The 19,401-nt window shown below is 40.3% G+C and overlaps 1 protein-coding gene across 4 annotated transcripts in view; it reads right to left on the bottom strand.

The window, feature by feature from the left end:
* Positions 1-345: 345 nt before the first annotated feature.
* Positions 346-19,401, bottom strand: part of CUL4B (cullin 4B) — a 51,619-nt gene continuing 32,563 nt past the window's right edge. For 2 of the 4 annotated variants that reach the window (XM_060182502.1, XM_060182503.1), the window contains exons 12-21: positions 19,147-19,339; positions 17,307-17,411; positions 16,670-16,780; positions 15,846-15,937; positions 11,350-11,457; positions 9,170-9,283; positions 8,148-8,253; positions 6,778-6,950; positions 5,505-5,657; positions 346-506 (exon numbers count right to left, since the gene is read on the bottom strand). In XM_060182502.1, the coding sequence (XP_060038485.1) occupies positions 411-506; positions 5,505-5,657; positions 6,778-6,950; positions 8,148-8,253; positions 9,170-9,283; positions 11,350-11,457; positions 15,846-15,937; positions 16,670-16,780; positions 17,307-17,411; positions 19,147-19,339 (1,251 nt within the window). In that variant the 3' untranslated portion in view covers positions 346-410. The remainder of the gene's footprint in view (positions 507-5,504; positions 5,658-6,777; positions 6,951-8,147; positions 8,254-9,169; positions 9,284-11,349; positions 11,458-15,845; positions 15,938-16,669; positions 16,781-17,306; positions 17,412-19,146; positions 19,340-19,401) is intronic. The other 2 variants (XM_007530362.3, XM_060182504.1) reach the window with 1 other exon arrangement.

Genomic DNA, 19,401 nt, shown 5'->3' with positions numbered 1-19,401 from the left:
CTCTGTACAGTAAATAAAGTCTGCATGCAGTTTATGTATCTTTTAAGTGACACTTTAAGCAAATAAATCTTTTGCTTAATAATTAATGGTGTATAAGAACCCCCCTCCTCCTTTTAATAGCCAAAAGGGACCTCTTTCCCTAGTTCCAAAAAGGAATCACGAAGACCAGGTACTTTCTTAAGAGTTTTCTGCACATCATACTAAATAACATGCAAAGAGTTCAACAACATTCTTCTCAAAGTATTACTTTCTTTAAATGAGCATGTTAATTACTGAAATCCACCTCAACTATCCCATTACGCTGTTTCATTTGGTCAACGGTAGTAGAAAAGAAGTCAAACAACACAGGATCAACAAGTTAGTTTATCCACTGGCTACTGCATGACACCAAATGCTCCAATGCTGGTATTTTATGCGATATAGTTGTACTGATTTGGATTTTCTTTGTCTCTTTCCATGTAGTCCCGGTCAATTAAGGATTCTATCCTCTTCTTTAGATCAGCAGGCTATATAAGAGAAGGCAAAATTTTTGGTGAAAAACTAAAAAATGACTGGGCCCAGGCCCATTTACCAATTCTCCATTAAAACAAAAAATAGAGCAGCATAGGATTTGCATGCCTGAGGCTCCTGTTTTAATGCTCACAAATACTAGAGTGGTGCCTGTCATCTCTTTCACATGTGAAAATCCTATCATCCTTCATCTTTTTTAAAAAAATATTTATTCCCGTTTGTTTCCCTTGTTGTCTTACTGTTGTAGTTATTGTTGTTGTTATTGATGATGTTGTTGGATAGGACAGAGAGAAATGGAGAGAGGAGGGGAAGACAGAGAGGGGGAGAGAAAAATAGACACCTGCAGACCAGCTTCACCGCTTGTGAAGCGACTCCCCTGCAGGTGGGGAGCCGGGGTCTCGAACCGGGATCCTTATGCCAGTTCTTGCGCTTCGTGCCGTATGCGCTTAACCCGTTATGCTACCGCCCGACTCCTTATCCTTCATCTTCTATGAGATAAATAACATCTTTATTATTTATTGGTTATCTCTGGGGCTCAGTGGTGGCACTACAAATCTACTGCTCCTGGTGGCCACTCCCCCCCTTTTTTCTCTACTTTATTGATTAGGACAGAGAGAAATTGAGAGGAGGTAAAGACAGAGAGACAACTACAATACTTCACTGCTTGTGAAACATCCTTCCTGAAGGTGAAGAGTAGGGGCTGAACCCCGGGTCCCTGTACATGGTAATATGTGCACATAACTGGGTACACTACTGCCTGCCCCAATAAATAACATCTTTAAAAAAGGAAGAACAGGGAGTCGGGAGGTAGCGCAGCAGGTTAAGTGCATGTGGTGCAAAGCATTAATGGACCGGCATAAGGATCCTGGTTCAAGCCCCCGGCTCCCCACCTGCAGGGGGTTCGCAGGTCTGCAGGTGTCTATCTTTCTCTTTTCCCTCTGTCTTCCCCTCCTCTCTCCATTTCTCTCTGTCCTATCCAACAATGACATCATCAACAATAGCTACAACAATAAAAACAACAAGGGCAACAAAAAGGAAATAAATAAATATAAAAAAAAGGAAGAACAACAGTCAGAAGACAGCTCAGAGCATGAGGTTCAAGATCTGGAACCACACAGGAGCACCATGGACCAGGATAGCTCCATAGATGGTGGAACTGTGCTTGGTGTATCTCCTCCCCCCGATCCCGCATTCCCAGTCAACGCTGAACAGGCTGGTCTGGGGAGGCCGCACAATGTAGTGTGCGTGTGTGAAGCCCTGGGTTCATCCCCTTTGCACTGCACCAAACAGATCAACCAACAAACAAAAGAACAGTTGTCACTATTTTTGAGTATTTAATCTTTTTTTTTATTAAAGATTTTATTTATTTATGAGAAAGATAGGAGGAGAGAGAGAACCAGACATCACTCTGGCACATGTGCTGCCAGGGATCGAACTCAGGACCTCATGCTTGAGAGTCCAAAGCTTTATCACTGCGCCACGTCCCGGGCCACTTGAGTATTTAATCTTAATATTAAAATGTTCCTTATTTTCTAAAGAGAGAAATATAACAATAAGCCAGGTGTGGCCTGAGGGATGGCTCATTGGTAAAGCATAGGACTTATATGTGTAAGACCATAGATTCAAGTCTTGACACTGTGTTTTTCAGATGAAAGCTGACTATTTCTCATTAAATAAATATAGCTTTAATAAAGTAAACTAGTTTAAGAAATGTTTTATACTATACATATATTTCATACTATTATATTCATTTTCTATCTTAAGTGGGTATTCTTAGAAATATTTATTTTTTTTTCATCTGATAGGACAGAGAGAAATTGAGATGGAGTGTGGGGCTAGACAGCATAATGGTTACAGAAAGAGACTCATGCCTGAGGCTCCCAAGGTCCCAGGTTCAATCCCCCAAACCACCATAAAACCAGAGCTCAGCAGTGCTCTAAAAAAAAAAAGAGAGAGAGAGAGATGGGAAGAGAGATCCATAAACAAGGGCAACAAATGGGAAAATAAATATATATATACACACACAAAGAAAAAAGGAAAAAAGGGAATAAAGAGAGAGAGAGAGAGATCTTTGCAACACTGCTTCATGGATCGTGAAGCCTCCCCTCTACAGGTGGGTTCCGGGAGGGGGGGTTCTGAACATGGGTCCTTTACCTGCTGTAACATGTGCACTCAACCAGGCATGCCAATGACTGGCCCCTGAAACAACTATTCCATTCAGTTAAATTCAAAAGAGCAAGGTGCCATAACTTACTTGGGGCAACAGTTTCTCACAGTTATTATTACTATTATTATTATTTTTTCCTCCTCCAGGGTTATTGCTGGGCTCAGTGCCTGCACCATGAATCCACCACTCCTGGAGGCCATTTTTCCCCCTTTTGTTGCCCTTGTTGTAGCTTCGTTGTGGTTATCATTATTGCCCTTGTTGACACAATTCGTTGTTGGATAGGACAGAGAGAAATGGAGAGAGGAGGGGAAGACAGAGAAGGGGAGAGAACGATAGACACCTGCAGACCTGCTTCACCGCCTGTGAAGCGACTCCCCTGCAGGTGGGGAGCCGGGAGCTCGAACCGGGAACCTTACGCCGGTCCCTGCGCTTTGCGCCACATGCGCTTAACCCACTGTGCCACCGCCCGACCCCCTATTATTATTATTTTACAGAACCTGGGCCTGTCACATACAGGATCCCACCACTTCAGGCCACTTTCTCATTCAGATAGGGGGAGACAGAAAGGATGAGATATACCAAAGCACTGCAGCTTCTCCCTGTGCCATAGCAACCTCCATGTGGTGCCAGGGCCTGAGCCTGTGCCCTGTGCATAACAGTGCAAGCAATCTTACCTGGTGAGCTACCTCTCCAGCCCTGCTGTATTTCCATAATTAAAAATGTACTGAGGAAACCACTAGTTTTAAGAATACTATAACTCTTTGATAAGTAAAAGATCTCCTAATTCGGAGTCAAGCTGTAGTGCAGTGGTTAAGCGCAGGTGGCGCACAGCGCCAAGGACTGGCGTAAGGATCCTGGTTTGAGCCCCGGCTCCCCACCTGCAGGGGTGTCGCTTCACAGGGCGGTGAAGTAGGTCTGCAGGTGTCTTTCACTCCCCCTCTGTCTTCCCCTCCTTTCTCCATTTCTCTCTGTCCTATCCAACAATGACGAAAACAATAATAATAACCACAACAATAAAACAAGGGCAACAAAAGGGAATAAATAATAAGTAAATATATTTTTTAAAAGATCACCTAATTAAGTGATTTGCATTTCTGAATCCTTGCAGGTAAAAAAAAACATGAGGTAGCATGACTGCATTCTTTTTATTATTATTATTATTTTTTAATCAGAGCACCGTTCAGCTCTGGCTTATGGTGGTGCAGAGAATTGAACTTGGGGATTGAGCCTCGGGCATGAGAGTCTGTTTGCATAACCACTATGCTATCTACCCTCAGTCCATGACTGCATTCTTAATTAGCTCGAGTGACAATCATTGCACTATTTTTTGAATCTAGTTATAATAAAAGAAATGTAATTTCAGATTATGTAAATTGGCCACTTAACAGAGATAAAGAAAGTAGACTGAGAGCCGGTTCAAATTTCGACCACTATCCAGGATTTCCAAGATTTGAAAATCAAAATGATTTAAGAGATAGACATGGGAAAAAGGGCACATACACCCCCCCCACCACCCCATAGCACCAAAGATCCCTTCAATGTGGTAGGGGCAGGTCAGGGCTCAAATCTGTGTAGAACACACGGTAAGTCAGCACACTATTCAACTGAGCTATTTTACTAGTCCCCAAACGACATTCTCTTAATTAGGTAAAAAGGGCAAGCAGGTCAGACAATGTGTGACGATCTTCTCTAGCATTAGTGATTGTTCTAGCCAGAGGAGAACCTGAGGGGAGAAGAGTTTGGCAAGGAAAAGATAGAATACAGTTTGGAGAAGAGAAAAAGTCTATCTTCACAAAACTAATAACTTCCTTGTAACTTCCTTTTTACATGTTAGGCCAGTGCTAGTTTTTTTTTTTAATGACACATATTACCTCAAGCTTCATAAATCTTATGAAGTAATATTATCCTCACTTTAAAAAAGAGGAAACAAAAAGCATTTTGCCTAAGGCCAAAGTTCTTAAGAACTCTAATAATAGCCATGGGTTTATATGGCTACCAAGTGTTTCATCATAAGGTTTGCAATCTTCTAAAACTTAGAAAACATCAGGTCTGTCACCATATTGTCTAAACCTCTTTATTATTGGACATTAATAAATGTACATTAGGATTTATTAATTTATTAATGAGAAAGAACCAGCCATCACTCTGGTACATGTGCTGCCGGGGATTGAACTCGGGACCTCATGCTTGAGAGTCCAATGCTTTACCACTCTGCCACCTCCTGGACCGCTGGACATTAATATTTTAACACATCTATTAAACAATCGATTTAGGTTTGGCAGAACCATCACTGAGTTTTTCGAAAAGATACACAGCTTCCCCCACCATCTTTTCACTTAATTTTTTAAAAGTTTTTCAAAGAGTTTATTTATTAATGAGAAAGATAGGAGAGAGAAAGAACCAGCCATCACTCTGGTACATGTGCTGCCGGGGTTATCACTGGGGCCCTGGGCCTGCACTATGAATCCAATGTTCCTGGAGGCCATTTTCCCCATTTTGTTGCCCTTGCTATTGTTGTTGGACAGGACAGAAGAAATTGAGAGAGGTGGAGAAGACAGAGAGGGGGAGAAAAGATAAGACACCTGCAGACCTAGACCTGCTTCACTGCTTGTGAAGTGACCCCCCCACCACCCCACAGGTAGGGTGCTGGGGGTTGAACTGGAATCCTTAACGCTGGTCTTTGCGCTTCGTGCCATGTGTGCTTAACTCACCGCACTACCACCCCCCCCAGATGATCTTATAGTTTGAATCTCCATTTTAAAAGTCTGTTTCTTGAAAACCTCTTTTGCATTTAATATGCATAGAATGAAAGCACAGATGCACTTACTTTTACTGGAAATTTCAACTGATTGTACACTTCTGAAACAAGGAGATTGTGGCTAAGTGTCTTTCTCATCTTCATAATTCGAACGATGGCAGCATCAATTTGATACTGTCTATCTTGAAATACTCGTTCTGTAGTGCTTGCTTGTTCCTCAACCTAACAACAAAGTTTTACATTTAGGAACTATACCTGCACTGAAAGCCGATTACTTATGAAAACTATACATTGATTGTAAGGGACATGGCATTATTGATGCCTTCAGTCTACTGAGTTAAAGAAACCTTATAAGTACAGGCAATGGTCACACTAAAATGTAACTCCTTTCTGTTCCTGTACCAATGAAGTAATTTCAATATGAGTTACAAGAAAAAATAATTTATCTTTGAATTGTCTACAAACAGAGATAGCTGATTGGGGATTTATAATTATCTTTATTCTCTTCCCAAAAAAACCTTCAATGTGTCCAAGTATTGTTGACCAGATTTTTGTACATTAGTTTATCTATAAACTGACTCTATCTCAAAATATGGAACACTAGGCTAGCTAAACTAACTATAGCCAATTTGTGAAAAAGACAGGAACTTGGAATACTGACCTCTGTCCCACACTCAAACTGTTTCTCGTATTATATTATGTCATGTTGGAAATGAAACCAACTAGTTTCAGGAAACACAGCATCTGTTGATTTCCTTAATAAGTGTCTTACACATTTAAATGGCAGAAACAAAAATTCACTGCTGATCAAAAAAATTACTAAATCATTCAGATTTTTTTTTCTCCAAGCAAGTTGGCAAAGATTTATAGAAGAAAAACGGTCTTTAGTGTTTCTGAGGACAGAATTAAGATAGACAACTACAGGACAGTATAAATTGGTCCAGTATTTCTGGAATATAATGTAACAACATCTTAAAAGACATTTACATTTTCATACGGTTTTGACTCCCAAACTTCTATTTCCAGATATTTATCATAAAGGAAAGATCAGAGAAAGTAAGATTTAGGTTTCCTGCAATTCTAATTACGGTACTAAAAAGTTATAGATTTAATTGTCCAACAATGAGCACTAGTTAATTATAATATCCATGTAGCATTAGACTGTATGGCATCAGCCATGCCCTAAAGATATTTAATGGTATAAACAAATTGTAAAGATTTACTGTTAAACCAAAATAAAAATCCAGATATAACTAGCATTATTGAGAAAACATCTTGCAAATGTTTAGCACAAACACACATAATGCCAATCTATTAGGAACAAAGAATGTAAAAGAAATACCGTTTCTTTCATCTGAATTTGATTGATCTTTATCCTGAAAAGTTTGTGTTTGAAATCATCGTTACAAATGAACTTGTCACCATCTTCAATATCTTTGCCCTTTGGATTTTTTGCCAGAACTCGAGCCTTGCCACAAGCCAGTGACTGCAGTGTTCTCCTCAGCTCTCCATCCTCTGAAGAAGAAATGGCAGCTTAGTTGTCACTAGTCCATCTATACGGACAGCTACAGTCAACCTTCATCTAATGCATACTCCATCTTTTTATAGATTTTTTAAAAAATCTAACCCTCCTCTACTGAAAAATTTATTTTCCCAAGGTCACCAATGTCTTCCTCTTGGTACTGTACAATGTTTCCACCCACCCCCTTTGTTCTTCCCTAGTTTTTCTCTGATGGCTTTAGTTATCTTCCATGTGGAAAACTATCAAATCTTCAGGAATTACATCTTAGTTCTTTCAGTCCCACATATAAAGAATACTTCCAGGCGGGGGGTACATAGCATAATGGTTATGCAAAGAGAATCTCATGCCTGAGGCTCCAAAGTCCCAGGTTCAATCCCCCCACACCACCATAAGCCAGAGCTGAGTAGTGCTCTGATTTAAAAAAACAAAACAAAAAACACCTGGCTGTTTTAATATCAATTCTAATATGCCCAAAGTGTTATTCATCTTTCCCATAAACTATGTCTTTCCAATAGCTAATTGGATATTACCAAGATACCACCAAGCTACTCTGATAAGAAACTCTGGAATCATCTTTTAATTATTCTTTCTTCTTCACCCTCCATATATCTAATAGTTGCTTCCTTTGAAACATCTCACATAGGTTCCATTATTACTTTCATGTTAAAATTATCCCAATATCTTCTAGACCGGAATCACTTCATCTTCCCAACTGCTCTACTGTACATTATTTCTAGGTAAGCCATACAAATAAGACACTCTACTGCACTGCATATTTGAAACCCTACACTGTCAATTTCATTTGCTATAGTTACAGTGTTGCCCAAATCTTACCTAACTCTGTACTACTTTTTATGCTACACTCTTTGTGCCGTCTGCTTAACTAAAACTAACTCAAAGTGCAGCTCATGACCCTCCTCCTTCATGCACGAAGGCTTTACCAATTGTGCGAGTGAGTCCACAATGATCTCTTGCTTTGTTGAACTCTGGACACATTCTTAGCACCAGAGTTTGGTACTTGCTGGCTTGAGGATTGTTTCAAGTTTTATTTCCTCATCCCCATGGTTATACTAAGAATGCGAATGAAAGAAATTTATTTTGTCTTTGTATTCTCCGAGTTCTTAACATCATGACCTGCACACAGCAGACACTTGACAGAATGCTTGCTCATGGAAGGATTAAACACAAACCTATTCCAGTGGCCTGCTTGATCTCTTCTAAACTAAACTCCTCTCCTTCGTTAAACATCAGTAGCACCAGGGTTTGAAACAGAGAGACCTGGAGTTCCTTTTTACCCTGTTGGAAAAACAGCCATGTTTAACCATTCAGCTATCTTTTTAAAAAACAGAAAAAGTTAATCGAATAACTAATCTCTTAAGGGAAAAGCATTTTTCAATTAGTGGACTTAGAAATATGGATTAACATTATCCAGAAAGAAATACGGATTAACATTATCCAGAAAAGCCAGTATGTTCAGTGTAGGGTTTAAAAATGATCCTACCCAAAATAGGAGAAAAACTTGTGACCTTTCTCCAGGCCTTTTTTAATGCCTTATAATTAAAAGAGAACAACAAAGTAATGAAAATGAGAAAGTCAGCCCAATGTGTCACTACAGATATTTGTCACAAGCAGCAAGAAATCACAATCTGAAATTCGTTATCAAATAACTTGACTTGGAATAGTCATGAAAAACCGAAGGAATTTATTGAAATTGGATATAGGAACTATTTTCCTAACACCCATTATTCTTGTTTTGTTTTGATTTTTGTAGTTATTGTTGTCGGATAGGACAGAGAAAAATGGAGAGAGGAGGGGAAGACAGAGAGGAGGAAAGAGACACCCAGAGACCTACTTCACCGTCTGTGAAGTGACTCCCCTGCAGGTGGGGAGCCAGGGGCTGGAACTGGGATCCAGAAGCTGATCCTTGCACTTTGTGCCACCTACGCTCAGCCCACTGCGCTACTGCCCGACTCCCACACCCATTCTATTCTATAGCTCCTAGAAACAAGAAGATTCCTGTTGTTTGTGGCAGTGACAAATGCAAAAGATTGCACTCTTAAAACATAACCAAAACTCTGACAAACTATCACTGTCATGTAGATATTTAGGATAAATTTCCAAAACAGCTTAAACTTTTAGGTTAAGGAGATAGGTCTCAATATCAAAGATGAAGGTAAGAACTGTTGAGTGAGTTTGGCGAACGCTCACTTACCTCTTTAAATTCTGCTTTTAGCACACAGTGTCCAAGGGTTGACTGCCACTGAAGTTTTCTGCCACTATGCTTACCTAGGTAAAAGGTCTTGAAAATCTCCTGAAGTTTTACCATCTGCAGCAAATAAAACAAAGCTTTATTGCTGATATCACATTCATTTCTCTAGATTTATGTTTTCCATTTCATTTCATGATTAGTGACTTAATGATTGATTTACAAAATTAAAAGGTAACAGGGGGTACAATTCCACAGTTTCCACCACCAGAGTTCTGTGTCCCCATTCCCTTTTAGATTTATTTTTAAGATCTGTAAGCTTTAATTTGATGAGAGAAATTGAGAGGTAAGGGGGGGATAGAAAGGTGGGGAGAGAGAAAGAGAGAGAGAGAAGCTGACTCTGACTGACTGATCTGCAGCACTGCTTCACCACTGGTGAAGCTTTTGCCTGCAGGTGGGAACCAGGGACCTGAACTTCGGTCCTTGCACACTGTAATGTGTACACTTAACCAGGTGCACCACCACCCGGTCCCCGACAGCACATTTCTATTCTTTGTGTGTATGTAACAATCACCTTCAATGGTTTCCTTCAGAGCTTCTTCATCCTCTACCACATATCAAATGGGAGCCATTTCCAAAGTTCTACCTCAGAACTTCCATGTTCTTATTTCTTTATTCTCCCCTTTGGGGGAGAAGATCTACAGACCTGCCCTTGAATAATCATCTCCATGGAGGCATGTCAATGTTTCTCTAATCTTAAATCCCTTTCTAGACTTTACTCCTGAACTAATCATGTCCTTAACACAACAGTTCAACTTACTGAAATACTGGCAAGAAAATCTGAGACCTACAAAGAGTGATGAATGCAGTCCAGAGAAATGAAAAAGTTAGGGGAACTGACCCTGAACTCAGAAACTAGGCATCATTAGCTATACTCTAATCATATAAGCATGAGAATAAAACACTAAAAGCAGGTAACATGGGCTGAAGAAATAACATAATGGTTGTGCAAAAAGCTTTTTTTAAAGATTTTGTTTATTTACGAGAAAGATAGGAGAAGAGAAAAAGAACCAGACATCACTCTGGCACATGTACTGCCGGGGATCGAACTCAGGACCTCATGCTTGAGAGTCCAAAGCTTTATCACTGCGCCACCTCCCGGACCATGCAAAAAGCTTTTCATGTCAGAAGCACAAAAGTCCCAGGTTCAATTCCCCAGCACTATCATAAATCAGAGGCTAAGTAGTGTTCTGGTAACAAACACAGCTATTAAAAAAAAAAAATCCAACAATAAAATACCAAAAAACAACAACAAAAAAACAATGGTGCATTGTATCAAAAGTAAGATGGGGAAGGGGGGGGGTTGTTTCCAGGCCCTGGAACATGATGGCAGAGGAGGACCTAGTGGGGGCTGTACTGTTATGTGGAAAACTGGGAAATGTTATACATATACAACTATTGTATCTTACTGTCAACTGTAAACCATTAATACTTCATTAAAGGAGGGGGGCAGGGGAGATAGCATAATGGTTATGCATGCAATAGACTCTCATGCCTGAGGCTCCCAGGTTTCAAGTTCAATCCCTAGCACTACCATGTTGGTATGCTTCTAATTCTACTTCTAAAAACCTCTTCTGTTTCATTTGGTTTAATCCCCCCTGCTTAACACTGCATTCTATTTACATAACCACTGTATTCTATTTACATAACCACTGTTAACAAGCACCACCCTCCCTCAAGGGCATTGGTGGTTCAGTTGTAGAATTCTTGCCTGCTCCGCCCCATCTCCTTGTCACACCCTGATTTTCACCAGTCACTTTTCTCTCCACCCTCTCTACGTCACATCCTCTTCATACCATACTTGGAAAGTATATATAAGGACAGCACTGTTCGTTTTTAGTTTAGTTTTTAGTTTTAGTTTTAGTTTAGCTTGGCTTAGATTGCGCTGTGTCCTGCGTGAATAAAGAGATACTGCCTACAGCTCAACCATGAGTCCCAGGTCAGCTGTCTCCGTCAGTGAAGCTCAGCCCGACACTACCATATACCAGAGTTGAGCAGTGCTCTAGTAAAACAACAAACCTCCCCGCCTCCAAGAGAAAAAGAAAAAGAGGGACAGGAGAGGAAGGGAGAGAGAGAAGTTTTATGTATTTCTCTGTGTTTTACTCAAAACAAATAGCAACTCTTACCTCTGGTGGTAAATGGACTTCCATTGGGACATATGTTGGCCAATAACCCATTGTTAGGATATTCACAGTTAATTCAATATTCCCAGGTACATTCTGGTTCTGCATATACTATAAGACCAACAGACAAAAAAGATCTTAAATGCACATATAATTCGCATCACAATAATAACCCATTTAAGAAGATCCTCATTAAGAACTATATACAGTTACTAATAATCCTTAAAATAAAATAAACTATTAAAAGGACTATAAACTCTTATTACTTCTTAACTGCACTATAAAAGTACAGACTAACATTCTGTTACAATGGCACACAAGAATCACATGACCTCAATAATGGCATTATTATCTTAAATAATTCCCTCACATACAGTTGGACTATTATAAGATCTCTCATTATTTTACCCTGTAATGCCTGCAGTCCCCACTGTTGCAGACCCCTATGTGGCTCAGAACACTTTGAAGCAACTTCCATCCCTCACTGCACAAGCCAGCCCAAGTCTCGTTTCTTTTTTTTTTTTTTAACTTAAAAAAATTTTTTTATTGGATAGACAGCCAGCAATTAAGAGGAGGGGGAGATAGAGGGAGAGAGACTGAGATATCTGCAGCCCTGCTTCACCACTTGTGAAGTTTTCCCCCTGCAAGTGGGGACCATGGGCTTGAACACAGGTCTGTCTGCACTGTAATGTGAGCGCTTAACCAGGTGCACCACCTCCTGCCCCCTCAAGTCTCTGTTTTCATTTGCTTCACTATCTGCAGATGACCTGAAGTGGGGAAAGAAGAAGAGGAAGAAAGGGTGGGGCCAGGTGGCAGCACACTTGGTTGAGCGCACGCTACAATGCTCAAGGACCCGGGTTGAAGCCCCTGGTCCCCACCTGCAGGGGGAAAGCTTCACGAGTGGTGAAGCAGTGTCGCGGGTGTCTCTATGTCTCTCTCCCTATCACCTCCTTCTCTCTCAATTTCTGGCTATCTATCTCTATCCAATAAATAAAGATAATCTTAAAAAAGAAATGAACAGGGCACCAAAATAAAAACCCTGTGGTGAGGGGGAGGGTGGACATTCGGCTTCCCAGGGCAGCGGGTGTCGGTGGGTGGGATGGGACACAGTCTTTTGGTGGTGGGAATGGTGTTTATGTATCCTGGAATCTTAGGGTGGGGCCCTTTCCTGCATGCTTCTCTCAATGCATATCAAATAATATTGCATCCACTGATGGCAACCTAAACAACGCAACGAGTGCCACCCCAGCATGCTTAAGACTGTGTCCAGAGACTTCAGGTGTGGAATGACAACCCTTCAACTTCATCACTTGGGTGAGACCTTTCCTTTCATAGTATTCTCTAATTCCATTCCAGGCGGTCCACTCCCCAATACAGTCCCCAAACCTAGATATAGACCAGGTCCCGAGACACAGTGTATGTTCACGTGTCCATAAACCAGGGCAAAATATATACCTGAAAGCAGAAGTACACAAGAGTCTGCAGTGAGTACCCCCCAACACTTCATCTGCACTATTCCAGCCTTTAGGTCCATGATTGTTCAACAATTTGTTTGGCTTTGCATGTTAACTCTCTTTTCAGCCACCAGGTTCCAGATGCCAGCATGATGCCAACCAGATTTCCCTGGACAGACGACCCCACCAATGTGTCCTAGAGCTCTGCTTCCCCAGAGACCCACCCTACTAGGGAAAGAGAGAGACAGGTTGGGAGTATGGATTGACCAGTCAACGCCCATGTTCAGTGGGGAAGCAATTACAGAAGCCAGACCTTCCACCTTCTGCATCCCACAATGACCCGGAGTCCATACTCCCAGAGAGATAAAGAATAGGAAAGCTATCAGGGGAGGGGATGGGATATGGAGAACGGATGGTGGGAATTGGGAATAGTTGTACCCCTCCTATCCTACGGTTTTGTTAATGTCTCCTTTCTTAAATAAATTTAAAAAAAAAGAGAGAGATGAAGGGGAAGAAAGGGCAAAGCAGATAGACCAATTTTGTACCTATGATAGGACCCATGATGTTACTAATCTAAATTTTTCTGTTGTCTTCCTTTTCCATTCTTTTTAAAAAATTTTTTACTATTTTCCCTTTTGTTGCCCTTATTTTATTGTTGTAATTATTGTTGCTGCTTTCCTCATTGGATAGGACAGAGAGAAATGGAGAGAGGAGGGGAAGATAGAGAGGAGGAGAGAGAGACACCTACAGACCTGCTTCACCTCCTGTGAAGTCAGGAGCCAAGGTTCGAACCGGGATCCTTGCGTTCCACGCCACATGTGCTTAACCTGCTGCGCTACCACCCAACCCCTCCTTTCCAACTCTTTTTATTTCCCACTGTAACACTATAATGATAAAGAAGTCACATCTAGGGGCAGGGGTAGATAGCATAATGGTTATGCAAAGAGACTCTCATGCCTGAGACTCCGGAAGTCCGAGGTTCAACCCCTTACACACACACACACACACACACACACACACACACACACACACCCACCCACCACCACCACCACCACCACCACCACCATAAACCAAAGCTGATCAGTGCTCTGGTTAAAAAAAAAAAAAGTCACATCTAGAGGGGGCTGGGCAGTAGCACACCAGGTTAAGTGCACATAGTGCAAAGCACAAGGACTGGCGCCAAGAATCTCAGTTCAAGCCCCCAGCTCCCCACCTACAGGTTTGCTTCACAAGCGGTGAAGCAGGTCTGCAGGTGTTTATTCTTCCCTCTCTATCTTCCCCTCCTCTCTTTCTCTCTGTTCTGTCCTATAAAAAAAGGCCTCCAGGAGCAATGGATTCATAGTGCAGGGACTGAGTTCCAGCGATAACCCTGGAGGCAAAAAGAAAAAAAAAAATCCCATCTAGTGGCTAGAAAAATAGTTCAACTGGCAGACTGTAAGACTTGTACAACTAAAGATACCAGTGTGATCCCCTGTACCACATGTACTGGAGCTATATTCTGCCTTTCCTCTTTCATGTAAAAAATACCTGATTCACATGAAATAAGTAGCTGAACCCGGAAACCAAAGGTCCTGGGTTCAATTCTTGACATCCTATATGCTAGAGCAATATTCTGGTTCTCTTCCCTCCTTTGTGCTAATAAATACCTATGATATGCTTCAAAATATATCACTACGAAGAACCCCAAGAATATTTATTTATTACTTATATCAGATCACTGCTTAGCTCTGGCTTATGGTGGTACTGCGGGTTGAACCTGGTGCCTCAGCTGTGCAAATATTTTTGCATAACTATTCTGCCATCTCGCCAGCCCCTGCTATCACTATTATCAATGACCTTTAGCATTTAGAAACAACCTTCTACTAACACAATCAAAATTGGATCTAGCTTTTTATTCCCTATGTCTTATACAACCATTTACACTCCCTGTCTTTTTCTCCCCCTCTGTTGTTAGCTTAAAATATGAGTTAACAACAGTGACTAATATTAAGGAAAGTCCTGTTCTCACAATCTAGCTATAGTTTTATTTTTAAAAAAATATATTTTTAATGTTTTTATTTATTTATTATTGGCTAGAGACAGATAGAAATTGAGAAGGGGAGGGGAGACAGAGAGACACCTGCAGCCCTACTACCTCAGCACTCGTGAATCTTTCCTTCCCCTGCAGGTGGGGACTAGAGACTTAAACCTGAAACCTTGCACACTGCAATGTGTCTGCTTAACCAGGTGTCCCGCTATAGTTTTTTCTAATCCTGATTGCAGTTCAGTATTTCCTTTTCAAAAATATTTTATTTAATTTTTGATAGAGAGAAATGGACAGGTATGGGGTAAATAAAGAGGGAGAAGGTAAGAGAGACACCTACAAGCCCTGCTTCACAGCTTGTGAAACTTCCCCCTACAGGCGGGGCCTGGGGACTTGAACCTGAGTCCTTGTTCATGACAACATGTGTGCTCTACCAGATGTGCTACCTCTCATCCTCATATTTTATTTCTATGTCTGTGCTATCTAGGATGTATATTGGGAATATATACACAAGTAGATCAAATATACTGACATTTAATTGGCAATTTTCCCCTCTACTACAAAGATCATCCAAGTTGTTATAAAGTTCTTGCAACAAATACATGCTTCTAATTCTCTTCAGCAAAAAACTCAGAAAAGCAATGAGACTCTTTTTTGCCTCCAGGGTTATTCCTGGGGCTCAGTGCCTGCCCAGGAATCCACTGCTCCTGGAGGCTATTTTTTCCCCTTGTTACTTTATCGTTGTTGTGGTTATTATTCTTGTCATTGATATCATTGTTGTTGGATAGGACAGAGAAATGGAGAGAGGAGGGGAAGACAGAGGGGGAGAGAAAGAGAGACACCTGCAGACCTGCTTCACCACCTGTGAAGCGAGCCCTCTGCAGGTGGGCAGCCGGGGGCTCCAACCAGGATCCTCACGCTGGTCCTTGCGCTTCGCGCCATGTGCACTTAACCCACTGCGCTACCACCTGACCCTCGCAATGAGACATTTTTAACGTCAAGGGATTAAGTGTTTAACTCACTTTTACCTGTTTGAATTGAATCATGATGTCTTTAGAAAGTTCCATGTCTTTAAACATTCCTTCAAGTTTGCTGGTGAAAGCAGCTCCACATTCTATTAAAGAAGTTTATGAATTTATAATATACAACATTAAAAACAATTAAAAAAACAAAATACAGAACTCACTTTAACATGAAATATTATCTGCAACTATTTATAAGAATAAAAATCCTGAGGCCAGGCAGTGACGTACCCAGCTATGAGCATGTATCACCATGTGCCAAGAACCTGGGTTCAAGACCCCCACCCGCACTCCCAGCAGGGAGGAACACTTCACAAGGTGAAGAAGATCTTCAGCTATCTTTCTCCCTATTAACCCCTCTCCTCTCAACTTCTCTCTGTTCTGTCCAATAAAACAGGAATTAAAAAAAGGATAAAAGTAGTAGCACCAGGAATGGTAGATTTGTAGCACTGATACTAAGCCCTAGCGATAACCCTGGCTGCAATGAATAATATAAAAATAAAACAAAGTCCTTACTCCCAAAGACTATGCCCAATAATTCAGAGCAAAATTCTTTAATCTGTCAGTAATCTTACTACTTAAGCATAAGCGAGAAATTTCATACAAATAATAAAAACAAGAACAATGCTTTATTTTAAAAAAAAAGAGCTCTGGGTTAAGTGCAATGGCTGGAAACCTCAAGAGCTCCTCAAGTTACGTTTCTTTCATATGAACACAGTATGATCAGTAGATAGGCAGCTGACTCAAAAAGAGTCGGTTGTAAATTAATCAGTTTCCCCCAGAATTCAAAGAAAATGATCAGAAAAAAAAAAAAAAAGACATACCATGCTTAAGTTTAGACAGCATTGACTTTTCAGCATCTACAGATGCACTCTTCCCAACTAACAGCCGCTTGGCTAAATCTTTCTTATAGAAGGCCTCAAAAACATCCTTGCCTATATTAAGCAAGAAAACACAATTCTCAAAATATTTCAATAAAAAGTTCTGACGGTATTACTTCAAAGTGCCTAATAAATCACACCATTACTCCAAGCTATTTAAATACACACACATATGTATGTATGTATGTGTGTATATATATATTCCAAGTTTGTCACATGCAAAAGACATTAAACTGAAGGCAGATTTTATGTGTGTGTTCCAAGCATTTCAGAAGTTCTTTGCTGTAAAGAATTAAAGCTTAACTTTTCTTTAGAAAAGTTTTAGTTGACTAGCAGCTTTAGCATCAACACCCCTAGAGATTAAGGCAAGTAGAAAAAAAATTAAGGTTCTTAATAATGGAAAAGTCAAAGCACAAGGTAATTAACATTCTCTACAACCCCAATGAATTAAAGCACAAGACATAAAATAGAATTTTAAATCTCTAACCCTTAAATACTCTCTCCAGGTTAATCATAGTTGCCAGTTTCTCTGTTAAGAGCTTTGCTTTAAAATAATATCAAAAGCAAACACACCACTTACCATAGATGAATCTAAATATAATCATGATTTTATCCAACATTTTCTCAAGCTCTTCATCTGTAGCTTCTTTGTTGCCTGCACGGAGCTTTGAATCTACATACTTAGCTGGAGTGGGGGGAAGTTCGTTGTTTAGTGATCATGAGTACTCAAGAGGTACTGAGCATTATAAAAATCTAAACAGAAGTATCAATACACTGAGTCTCTCAATGGTAGAGGTATATGCACATTTTTTTTCAAACATTTTTTTGGGGGGGAATGGTTTACACGGTGCAGATGATGACACAATGGGTACAATTTCTCATCTCCCCATGATAGGAGTCTGCAAAACAACCCTCCCCACCATCATGCACCAAGACCCCAAAGCTTTTTCCACCCCTACCTTCCCTTCCCAAAATTCCTTTGCTTTGGTGTAACGTGCATTTTCTTAGTCTCCAACGTTAGGGAGCTCAAATGACTTAAACATCATAGGGCTAATAGATACCAAAGTCTAAACTCAAACCAAAAATTTTAGGCTCCAAAATCTAGCATACTTTCTAGTATACAGATTCTTATTAAATGAGGTCTTGGCTCTCTAGGTGAGAGGGGTTACCATAATCACTGACAGAAATGGCATCTTTTCTGGAGTGTTCATTTTACACTGATGGCAAAAGCAACCATAGTAACTGCTTTTCCTCGCAAGGACCGGCATAAGGATCCCGGTTCAAGCCCCTAGCTCCCTACCTACAGAAACAGGTTTGCAGGTGTCTATCTTTCTCTCCCCGTTTTCCCTGCTTCTCTCCATTTCTCTCTATCCTATCCAACAACGATGACATCAATAACAAGAACAACTACAACAATATAACGGCAACAAAAGGGAAAATAAACATTAAAAAAAACCTGCTTTTCTTACTAAAACAAAGCAGATAATTACATAAAAGGGGAAAGATTTGCAAAAAAAAGTTTTTTGAAGACTAAACTGTATATCAATCAATTTTTATCCTTTTGGCAAAGGATCTCCTCAGGATACCTCCTTCTCTGCCATTAAGGGGTTCTTAGATAGGGAAGCCCAAGCAGCGCTGTAGTATATATATAACAAGAAATGGGCTCATGTTATTAGATTTAATTCCCCCCTAGACTTTTCCTGTCGCTAGCAACTATAATTTTGTGCTATCTTTTCTTGCAAGTGTGGGTCTTTTAAAAAAATATTTATTTATTTATTCCCCTTTGTTGCCCTTCCTGTTTTATTGTTGTAGTTATTATTGTTGTCATTGGATAGGAGACAAATGGAGAGAGGGAGGAAAGACAGAGGGGGAAAGACAGACACCTGCAGACCTGATTCACCATTTGTGAAGCGACTCCCCTGCAGGTGGGGAGTAGGGGCCTAGAACTGGGATACTTATGCTGGTCCTTGCACTTTGTGCCACCTCGCTTAACCTGCTGCACTACCGCCCGACCCCCCTCAAGTGTGGGCATTTAAGAGATACAGCACTATACCTACATCTAAATTAGGCTTGCAAAACAGATTATCAAATTTATTATCAGGGAGAATATCAAGTCTGACATGTGGGTTTTAAGAGTCTTTTTTATTTTGAAGGTCTAATTTCTATACATTCACACTTAGAAACTACTAGCTAGGTCATTTCAAGTAAGTGTTAATATACTATAAAATTATTAAAAATTTAGACTAACTGTGGTTTGGGAGGTGGCACAGTGTACTGGATTCTCAAGGATGAGTTCGTCCATTAACTAAGTTCCCAGCATCATACGTGCCGAAGTGATGCTCTGGTTCTCTTATAAATATGTTTTTGTTAATTTACATTAACTGTAGTTATATGAGTAAAAAGAATAACTGGAAACGTACCGATAAGTTCAGCAGGTTTGTTAGGTCTTTTGTTAATAAATGTTTCAAAAGCTTCTTTCATGGCATTGATAAATTTTTCATTCTTCAGAAAGCAGATATCAATTATATGGTCGACCTTATCTTTAAAATCCAGCAGTTCTTGAACCATGGTTTTATCCTTTTCAGGGTTAATTACAATAGTGCTGCCAAATGCCTAAAAACCAAAATGTTACCATTTCTATTGTGATTTAATTATTTATAATAAAAACATCTCAA

This window comes from Erinaceus europaeus, chromosome X (assembly GCF_950295315.1).
Source record: "Erinaceus europaeus chromosome X, mEriEur2.1, whole genome shotgun sequence".
NCBI classification, from domain to species: domain Eukaryota; kingdom Metazoa; phylum Chordata; class Mammalia; order Eulipotyphla; family Erinaceidae; genus Erinaceus; species Erinaceus europaeus.
This window is presented reverse-complemented; position numbering and strand designations above follow the sequence as displayed.